Source organism: Daphnia pulex, chromosome 6 (genome assembly GCF_021134715.1).
Source record: "Daphnia pulex isolate KAP4 chromosome 6, ASM2113471v1".
Taxonomy (NCBI): Eukaryota; Metazoa; Arthropoda; class Branchiopoda; order Diplostraca; family Daphniidae; genus Daphnia; species Daphnia pulex.
The window spans coordinates 1032603-1043488 of record NC_060022.1 but is presented as its reverse complement, the minus strand read 5'-3'; the positions used below and the strand labels follow the sequence as shown (position 1 = coordinate 1043488).

Below are 10886 nucleotides of genomic sequence, written 5' to 3'. Positions count from 1 at the left end.
ATTCCACTGTACACGAGAGAGGAACTCGGCTCTCGGAGGACCCGCGGGAAAAAGTTACGAAAGAAAAGGGTTTTTTTTTTTTAGTTATATTTGTTAATATATAAATAAAAAAGAAAACGCGTGTGGCTATGAGAGACAAAAGACCTCGTTGAGCATTTGAGCTCAAAGTCGAGTTGTTAACTTTGCGACTCAAAAAAGCTCGGCCAGCACAGCTAGCGCGGCCAAATAACTTGTTGGGTGGTGGTGAAGCTCGTGCAGCCAAGTGATCGGAAATGGCGCGCGGTCAGTTTTTTGGTCAGCATTCTAATACGACGGCCTAATTCACACATTCCCCAAGCTCGGGATAATAATAATAATAATAATAATGCTGAAGACGACGACGACACCATTCCGGTCGGTGTTTGACCCTATCCCATCCGGCCGTTTTCCTTCGGGGAAACCACATGCGTGTTTTTTTAATACGTCCAGCACAGAGTACAAAAGCTGAGGGAGGGACCGTGTGTATCAGTTGTCTTATTATTTCCTTTTGGTCGTTTTTCCATGTTCCACTGATAGTGTTGTCGTAGGCGACTCCTCTGCGGAATTTTTGTTCACTGACACAAAATAAACGAAGGGAAAGTCTAAATGGAACGAGAACACACGAGAAATTTCGACAGGAAAAATACCGAAATCTTCCTCCTATTTGTTCGACTAATAAACGGGTGATCTGAATATAAATCCCCTGACAACATTTAAAAAAACAAAAATGTCATTGAAATTCCGGTACATATCAGCAGCGTCATCGAATAAGGTGTTGCAACATTTGACCGTCATTATATTCTTTCCTCCGCTCCCCCCCCCCCTCCTTTGCAGCTGGAAAAATGCAAAGTGATTTGTTTGCTTGTCAGAAAAAAAAGGAGGAGGAGACCGAGCGTGACGACCACAACGTAACGATGTTGAACGAAGTTGAGGAGAAGAAAATACAACAAATGGGATCTGCCGCATCACGACGTCGACTAATACCGCGACAGCAATATAAAGAGTAAAACGACTGAATAGCGTGAATAATAACACAGCAGCAGCAGCAGCTAGAGAGGAGAGAAAAGATATTAAAGGTATATGGACTATAGAGATAAGGGGAGGAGACCCAGCAGAAAAAGGGCAACCACCGAATCCGTTTGAAAATATATTTGAGCGTGCCGGACAAGAAGTGTTTGACGCTTCTTGGGCTGCTGGCTGTACGTAATACGTTATATAGACCGCAATGCTGTAATAATAAATAGACGTCAAAGAGCTCTAGAGGAGAGCTATGGCTGCTGCGGTTGGATGCATACCACTAAAGGGACGATAGAAGAAGAAGGATGGATGAATGAACGCCTGGCGATATGAATTTTACCTTCCGGTTGGTTGTTGCTCCGGAATTGCGCAATTGGCATTTTTTTTCTCCAACATGTTCCGCGTTAACGAGCAATAACAATGGTCAATGTGAGATGTGATGCACAGACTGGAGATTAGGGCAGCAGTAACAGCTTAAAAAAAGTACTTCTACCGCGCGTGTATATAAAGTCAGTCGACCGAATAATAATGTCGAAAATAACACTTGAAAAACACTTATACAAGTTGCTTTTGGGCCTATAACAAGTCTAACTGCTAAACCGTCAATATCTTTTTAAACGTCAATGATCCAACTGATTGTAACTCTATACATAGGCCCCTACGATGTCGATTCACACTATAGAAACCGAACGAAATAAATTATTCCACAACGGGCGTTGGGACACCACAGTAATAACACGTATAGTCTAACAATCACAGCAGTGGTGTGGCGATGACGCAAAGTGATGAGTTATGAGCGGGAAAAAAAATTCTTGCGGTTAATGCAGTTGGGATATAATAAAGCAAGTCGTAAGCCATCAAACTTATACAATGAGCAGCCTGTTGGCTTATATTCTAAATGACCATTTGAATCGTCTTTATTTGAATGCATAAACGGTGGACTCATTTCAAGAAATACAGGTCTAAATGAAACAGGATTGAATCAGATGCGTTCAGAAATAAAATTATACACTTTAAAATGGTAATTATACCGAATCAGAAAGAGAAACGACTTTTCGAGAACTGAGAGAGACCGTTCACAGTCTACTTTACCATATCACGATATCCATTGTTGAGTTATGAAAGAAGGCCACAAGAGAAAAAATTGATTTCAAAAAAGGAGATGAGATCCGTTTTGTTATCAGGTTAATTGAATCGCGAACCTAATAACCGGCATCAAATGTGTATAGGCTGCCATAAAACAACACGTTATACTCTGCATCATTAAAAAGCTATTTAATCTGCCATTCGTACGTAATGTTTCTCCGCGCTTCACGCTACCGTGGGGAAATCTTTCGTTTTCTCTTTTCCTATTGTTTCTCCGTTCGCGATAATCATTTTCGCACAACACAGATATCGCGGAAATGGCGAATGTCATTTAATCGCATTTAATACTTTCCGTGTCTTTTCACCAATGAGAGAGAGTTGCACTTTTTCACAAAAACAAACAAAAAAAACATATCGGATTTTTCTTTTTTAAATATTATATTTCATTTATTGCCACGGTATAGTCATTGTTCAATATGTTCACATTGTGTCGCATTTTGTAGCCATTACATGTTGGTGGTGGTTTGTTCCGTTGTGTGATTGGTGAGTCGTGTCGAGGTAAATGGCCGCCAGACGCAATTACACAGTGGACAGTCAATACACACACACGCGGATAGATATAGTGAAATGGGATACTTAGGGGGGGGAAAGCGGAGTCGATAGATATATACCAGCAAAGTCTCCCGCTGCATGTAATAACGTATAGAAAACAACAGGGATGTAATATAGCAGCATATATCTATATATGTTTTAACGAACACAACAAACGAGAGAGAGTGCAGCTAGCATACAATAGAGAATTGACCATTACATTGTATTATTTTATATGTAGATCTGGAATGAAAACCTTGGGTAACCTACTTCAAATGTTTTTATTTCGTATCATTGTCGTGCGTATCATAAATGTTCTCATTAGCTCGCGTGGTATTATAAGAGAGGTTATATAATTTAGGTGTGGATCCGGAACAGTAGTATAATATCTGTTGGTCTATATTTTTAAAAATGCTGTGTGTATACAATATCCTAATACATTATCTAAACTTTTACTTGTTTGGAGAAGAAGAAGAAAAAAAACCCAAAAAAACTTTGTGCGATGAGTGATGATTATAATACAAAATGTGACTTGATGTGCAATTCTCCCCAGATTCTACAACAAAACTAATAGGAAATCGTGCGTGCATACCCCAAAAGCGAAAATGTTATAGTCAAGCAAAAAAGTTTTTTAAATACCCCCAAAATGCAACCACCTGAAAATGCATCCACCCATTTATGTAATCTATGTTGTTTTCTGTGTGTGTGTGTGTTGTTTTCACTTCAAAGCTGACTAGTTCCCAGCACAATGAGTGTGTGTTCTCAATAGTTTTCCTTTTTTTTTTTCCCCGTTCTTATTTATTTAACGGCTGTAATAATCATCGTCGAGATGATTCCAGGTAACCTCCGTTGTTGTCACTTCCATCTCCCGATAAGGAAAACTGTCCAGCAGGGCCCAGACGTCTTGTTCGAGCCGCCGCATTTCGTCGTCGGGTTCCGACAGGATGCGCTTCCAGTCGATGTTCCAGTTCCGGTGCTTCCGTCCGTGGAAGGCGCCCGAGACTTTGAGGAAAAGGATGAGGGTCAGCGGAACGACGGCCAGCACCAAGACACCGCTGACGATGAACGGGATTTCCAAAAGAGTCAAACAGCCAAAGATGATGGGCAAAGCGATAAAGAAAAAGAACAACAAGAAGCCCGTGACGCTGATTGTGCTGCCGGATGAAGTCACACTGCCACCAGTGATTCCACCCGAGGAAACGGATCCGTCGGATGAAGAAGAAGAAGATGATGATGATGAACCGGAAGACACACTAGGGAAGAAGATGGTAGATATTGGGTTGGGTGGCAGTGGAAGCCCTATTGGAGGCGTTGGTTTATTATTAGACGGTTTATTAGATGGTTGGATTGATGGCGAATCTGTCACCAAAATGTCATCAAACTCGTTGGTGGTCGTTGGTGGTGGACCGGTGTAAGAGCTTGGTGTTGTCAGTTCTGCCGCTGACAACTGGTTGCACGGCTGATTGTCGGTTGACGAAGGGGAAGCGGTTGATGACGCAACGACGCCCGCAATCGCATCGCCCGTCGACGCCACCGTCGTGGTGGTGGTGGTGGTGGTTGAGAGCTGATAAAAGTTGCCCATTTGGTAATAGCCGGGGAATAAGAACGAAGGGATTCCGTAGTAGGTCGCGAAAGAATCGAGGAATGCTGTTAGGTTAAAAGCAGTGGAAGGTGTCGACTGGTTAAATGGGGGACGATGCGGGATGAAACCGTTTCCCATTTGGGACGGGATAATGGGTTTGATTTGTTGCTGGAACAAGTCGAAGGGGGCTTCGGTGCTGGTAGGAAGCAAAGTCGAAACTGCTGTTGTTGTTGAAGATGTTGTGTCACTTGTTGTCGGGGGTTTAATTGTTATCGGCCGTTCAGTTGCTGTCGTTGTTGTTGTTCTGACTGTCGTTGTAGTGGGTGTTGTTGTTGTCGTCGGAGTTGTAGTTGTCGTCGGTGTTGTCGTTGTCGTCGGAGTTGTTGTTGTCGTCGGTGTTGTCGTTGTTGTCGTGGTTGAAGGAGTTGTTGCAGGTCTGTTTGTGATGAACTGATCGGGGAAAAACGGACTGACGAACGGCGGTTGAACGACCACAAATGGATCACCGCCTCCACCACTTGGAACTGAACTTCCGTTAAAGTTGCCCATTTGACTCTCAAAGATGCCGCTCGGCTGCTGTGTGGGCTGGGCCAAATTGATTGGCTGGAAACTCACCGGCGCAGTTGTAGTGCTGCTGCTTGACACGAAAAACGGTGGCCGGCCACCCGAAGGTTTGACGACGTTTCCTGGATTGCTGATGCCTATCGGATCTTGGATTGGAGGCTGGAAGATTCCAATCGACGGTCCCATAGTCGATGTCCCCTGCTGGAACATTCCGTCGGTCGGTTTTGTCGGCCAGGTTGGACCCACTGGCGGAACGCTGCCGTAATACGACGGGGGAGGGACTCCGTACGTTGGTCGGAGAGGCGGAGCGCCGTAACTGGGTTTAATTGACCCGTAATCAGGTTTGGGCTTTGTAAATTCTTCTGGATAATAAACAGGTTGGCTGGGATATCCGAATTGATTACTGGGATAAACGAATTGATTACTGGGATAAACGAATTGATTACTAGGATAAACGAATTGATTACTGGGATTAACGAATTGGTTACTGGGATTAACGAATTGATTACTGGGATTAACGAATTGGTTACTGGGATTAACGAATTGATTACTGGGATCAACGAATTGATTACTGGGATATACTATGGGCCCAGCTGTAGGTCTAATAGGTCGCAGAGGAGGTCTATTAGGGAACATGTTATTATTCAACGGTCCGGATGTTACGAACGAGCTTGGCGGACGGAATGGAATGGGGGTCGTCGACTGTTGGTGATTTGGATCCATATGCATAGCGCTTGGAAAGCCTGCTGTTGGATTGGATGGAAAGTTTGGACTAGTTGATGTAGTACTGGAAGGACGAACGGTTGGAAAATTTGAACTAGTCGTACTGCTGGAAGGACGGACGGTTGGAAAATTTGAACTAGGCGTAGTACTACTGGATGGACGGACGGTTGGAAAATTTGAACTAGGCGTAGTACTACTGGATGGACGGATGGTTGGGCGCGTGCCAACAAAGTTAAAATTCTCCATGAAATCGACATTCTGCAAACCAATGTCCAGTTGCTCTTCCAGCATTCCGACTGCATTCATGAACATGTCCATTTCGTTATTGGTGGAATTATCGAGTGGCTGGAAAGGACTCGGTGTAGTCGATGTGGTGGATGTGGTGGATGTGGTTGATGTAATATTTGGTTTCGGGATCAAAATGACGTTTGTCCCATTGCTGATTCCAATCGGAATCTGCATCATGACTCCGGGAATATCTACGGCCATTTCTTCCGGGTAATCGATCCCGAAATCCGGGAATGGATCCACAAAGATGTAATCGGACGGATCTAAAGTGGCGTCAGTAACTGTCGGTTGCGTTGTAGGAGTAATTGTAGTGGACCCCGCGCTAGGTGCTTGTGTGATCGGAATAATAACTGATGTGATCGGCGACTCTGTCGGTAGCGCCGTTGTTGTGATGCTGGGTGGTGTCGTGATGCCCAGTGTAATGTCGATGATTCCATCCAGCGGCCTATTTGTCGTGTCCATATTCGAATTCATCATCTGTGGAATGAGAACCGTCGTCGTCGTCTCAATAGTTGGCGCTACTGTTGTTGGCTTCGGTACCACAATTATATTGCTCATGTTAGTGATGCCGATAGGATTGGGAACGAGTCCGGGAATATTCACCATTTCCTGTTGAGTTGTTGGATTCCCGGTACTGAAATCTGTTACCTCATCATAGTAGTCATCGGTCGGGTCGAAGGGCCCTTCCGTAGTAGTAGTTGTAGTTGTTGGTGTCGTTGTTGGTGTTGTCGTTGGTGTCGTTGGTGTTGTCGTTGTGGGTGTCGTTGTGGGTGTGGTTGTTGATGGTGTTGTTGTCGTTGGTGTTGTCGTTGGGCTCATTGGCCTTGGTCTAGTGGGACGTTTAGTGGGTCTTGTAGGTCTCGTAGGTCTCGTAGGCCTCAAAGTTGGTCTGTTGCTGCTAAACTGTTCGACTGGAGTCGAAGGAGTTGTAGTGCTACTACTGCCGAATGGTGGCCACAGTGGACCAGGAGTGACACCTCCAATGATTCCCATTTGTGTACTCGTACCTGTTGTTATTGGTGTCTGTGTTGTGGATGTTATGGTTGGCCTTGGTCTAGTGGGTCGTTTAGTTGGCCTCGTAGGTCTCGTAGGCCTGAAAGTGGGTTTATTAGTGCTGAATTGTGGAATCGAAGGAGTTGTAGTGCTACTACTAGCGAATGGAGGCCACAAGGGCCCAGGAGTGACAACTTCAATGATTCCCATTTGTTGCCCCGGACTAAACGGACGAGACGTCGTTACTTCATTCGTAATAGGCTCGCTCGTACTAAATTGGCCGCTCGGTCGTAACGTCGTACTACTAGAACTGAAAAACGGCGGCCTGGCGGTGCTACTGGTGATGGGTTTGGGGATTAATATGATATTCGCCTCATTACCAAATAATCCTAGTCCGGGAATAAACGGATTTGGTGGCGGTTTGACTTCTTCATTTGTAGGATAATCGTAGTCGAGATCCTGGTCTGTTTCGCCGCTCTGGTAATTATAATCTTCTGGATCAATCACCGGCTTCATAGGTTTATAGCCTCCACCACTACTCGGATAGCCTCCACCGCTACTCGGATAACCACCACTGTTGCTACTTGGGTACCCGTAATAGCTGCTCATGTCGATTGCCGGCGGTTTTTGCTGTGCGTACATGTTGATTTGCTCGTACGGAGAATTGTTATTCATGTAATACGACGACTGGCCGTATGATGGAGCTCGAGATTGAGTTTGATAGGAATTGGCCGTTTTCCTTTGATTATTGTCGTTTCTTTCTCTCTGATTGTCGTTGTCCGACACGGTGAGTAATAACGGAGCTGATGGCGGATTGATTAGTTGATTTTTGTAAGGACTGGGAGGAAGGCGAGCAGGAGCCGGAGAACTGACGAATGGCCGTCGAGTAGCGACTGGGGTGAAATTGAAACGTTCCATGATAGTGTCGGTCCCGCTGTTCATTTGAAATTCGTTCCCCATGATCGGTTTCCTTTTTGGCAGTTGACCGCCCGGAGTTGTCACGGAATTCACGTGAACGTTGCCCATTTGATATTCGCCCGGCTTGACAGTCGGTTTGGTCGGTTTGGGCCGTGACTGAAGCCCTTGAACGGGCCACTCTTTCAGCCCAACTTGTACAGGTGGAGAAGGTTTTTGCAGTCCTACCTGGACGGGCCAATCTCTCATACCAACCGTGATAGTCGGCCTGCTGCTGATGGGCCGCTTAGTTCCGAACGAAGTCGTCGCCGGTGGAGCGGTTCCTGATTTCTTGTTCAAAGATGACGAAGAAAATGGGTTGGGCTTGAAGAGATGTGTCACAATAGGTCCAATGAAATCCTCTTGGTCCATTTTCCCTGGCGTTAAATGAGGACGTTTCCAATCGTTGCTGGACTGTTCCACCTCGTTACTAAGTCTGTTGGGCAGATTGACGGGCACTTGCGGCTGTCCCAGACTCATTCTTTCGCCCGATCCAGTTAGCTCATATTCTTCTTCGTATTCATATTCCTCGCTCGGTTGATTCGATTTCTCCTGATGCAAATTTTCAATAACCGGTGGCATTAGTTCGTGAAGAGGAACGCTCTTGACGGGCTGGACTGGCGGCGTTAGTATCGTTTCAACCGATAAAGGCTTTACCGGCTGAACGGATTTCTTCACTTCTTCAATGGGGAAACTCTTGACCGGCTCAACTGGTCCCGTTATTGGCTGTTGCATCATCACCAGCCATTCCAGCAGATTATCTTGCGGTCTCTTCTTTTTGTTTGATTGCTGGTCGTCCTCTCGTTGTTGGTATTGCATCAATAGGGAATCGATCGGCCGAAGAGGTGGCCTTCGAGTGGTGGTGGTTGTTGTTGTTGTTGTTGTTGGCCCGTCCAACACCAAATTCAACGTCGGGCCATTTGGGCGGATCGTCGTCGGAATTGGCAAATCTTTGATTGGAGGCGTGTTCTCCGGCAGGTGATCGACGTTCTGAAAGTGATGGTGCTCGATTTTGGGATTGCTGGTGAAAAATGGACCTTTGGTCATTTGGACGCCATCTCGCGTTGGATCGGCTAGATTTGTGGTGCGTTCTTTGTTTTCGTAATAAGCGTCGCCTTTCAATGGCTCGGTCGTCCTAGTCGCCGGCGGCCTCGTGTTGGACAAGATTTGGGAAGATATTTCGTCCATGATCAAGTTGAAGCCTTTGAGTGGCGACTTGCTGGATGCCGGTGAGCCGGTCGGACGGAAGGACGTCCGCCGAGTCGAAAAATCCCGCGATTCCGACGACGAGCCGTCGCTTAAAAACAAATTGAGCGTCGGCAAGTAATGACGAGTAGTCGTGGCGTTATTAGGACGTGTCGCCCAAGTTGCGGGTGCCTTTGTACTACTCGGGTTATTCATTTTCTCTTTAGCTGCTGGGCTGATGGGCTTGTCATTTAGCGATGCGATCTTTGCCAAAGCCGCCGCGGATGTCGGATCTAAAATCGCGCACAAGAAAACGATGGCGACCATCGTCAGAAACACAACGAATGGCCGTGCCAGCATCATCGCACTGCTGTCTGTATAGCTATCGAAAGATCAAACTAGTTGCGCGTTTTAATACGACACTTTGAGCAGGTGGATTATCAATTCTCGTTCATCGATTGATTCACTCGCCACGCCACAACTCGCAATCATCCGCACTTTTGTACAGGGTCACTAGTTTTTTCCTTCAAATTTGATTGTAGACGAGCACCACCGGCTAAACTCAACAATAACATACACGGACAACCGGCTTGATCATCGGCACGACTAAACGGGCGATCAGAGAATCACTTCGCTTTTTATCAGTTTGCCTCCTCCGGGTTGGTGGTGGTGGTGGTTATAATCGGCAACAGCAGCGAAAGGGGGAAACAACAAAAACCAAAAAAAAACAAAGAAGGAAGATACAAAAGAAGAAAGACAAAAATGAATTAAGATTGTGTCGTCGACGCGGTTAGGGAACGCCACGCGCCTGAATTCACCTGCCCAGGTATACATAAGAACCTAACGGACGATGGGACCAACATTGAAAAAAAAAAAACTGAAAGTTACAAGAAAATCTCTCACAGAATAAGAGGGTGAGAGAGAGCCGCATCCGTTCATTTTCTCAATGTTTCAATGACGCGGCGACAACTGCCACGCTCGGTGACTGCGCGCGCGCACCCCACCGCTCTTTCTCGGTAATATTATTAGCGATAAGAGGATATGTACAAGCCCCACAGCAGCTCCCAACAAAACGAACGGTTTGTCCCCGTGATATGGTAAAAGACACGCCTGAATTCACGCGCTTGGGTTTTTTTTTTCTTACTTCTTAGTCGATGAAATACCGGCGACGATGCGCGAATTAATGTTGTGGGGATAGTGGCGGCTGTGGCGATAATATGCTAGAATCCATATAACCAGCATGTATAATATAGCCAGTGAGAGAGAAAGCAATCAAAACCGCTAGACATGTGTGTGTGTGTGTATATGGCTGCTGCTATGCTCTTTCCCGCTCGTGATTTCTTGTGTGTATAGTTTAATAATAATAACGGGTTAATGGATAAAAAAAAAGGATTCATTTCCGGACTACAATACACAGCTAAGAGATGTGTTTGATTCTAACAGTGAACCACCTGTTGTTATTTGACGGTAATATGCCGGAGACGGGTTGTATATGTGTAGACTTGATAAACCAGGAGAAGGATATGCATAAATGTGCACACTGTACAGTACATATTCAGCGGGATGTATAGGATAAGCGGACTTTATCCAATAAACTGTTGATATATAGATGTTTCTTTTTCCTCTTGATCACTGAGATCAATCGTCCGTGACCATCCGAAGCTGTGGTGTTGCCCAAATTACCGGTGCGCTATATTAATACCTGCTGTTGCTCCCGCTGATTTCAGATCTTGCATCTCCTCTTTCTCGTGTTCTTGATGACTCTAACGTGAATCACGATTAAATTAGCTTCACTCACGCCGAAAGAATATTTTCCTCTCGTTTTTATATCTATAAATATGTAAAAAAAAATATCGTGCAGGTGGCGCAGTAATTTGCAAATATC

At 45.4% G+C, this 10886-nt stretch overlaps 1 protein-coding gene across 1 annotated transcript; it reads right to left on the bottom strand.

Moving 5' to 3' along the window:
- Window positions 1–3461: 3461 nt before the first annotated feature.
- Window positions 3462–9607, bottom strand: LOC124195393 (mucin-2-like). The gene has a single exon (XM_046589767.1). The coding sequence runs from the start codon at window positions 9362–9364 to the stop codon at window positions 3515–3517; it is 5850 nt and encodes a 1949-aa protein (XP_046445723.1). The 5' UTR covers window positions 9365–9607; the 3' UTR covers window positions 3462–3514.
- Between the last annotated feature and the right edge of the window lie 1279 nt (window positions 9608–10886).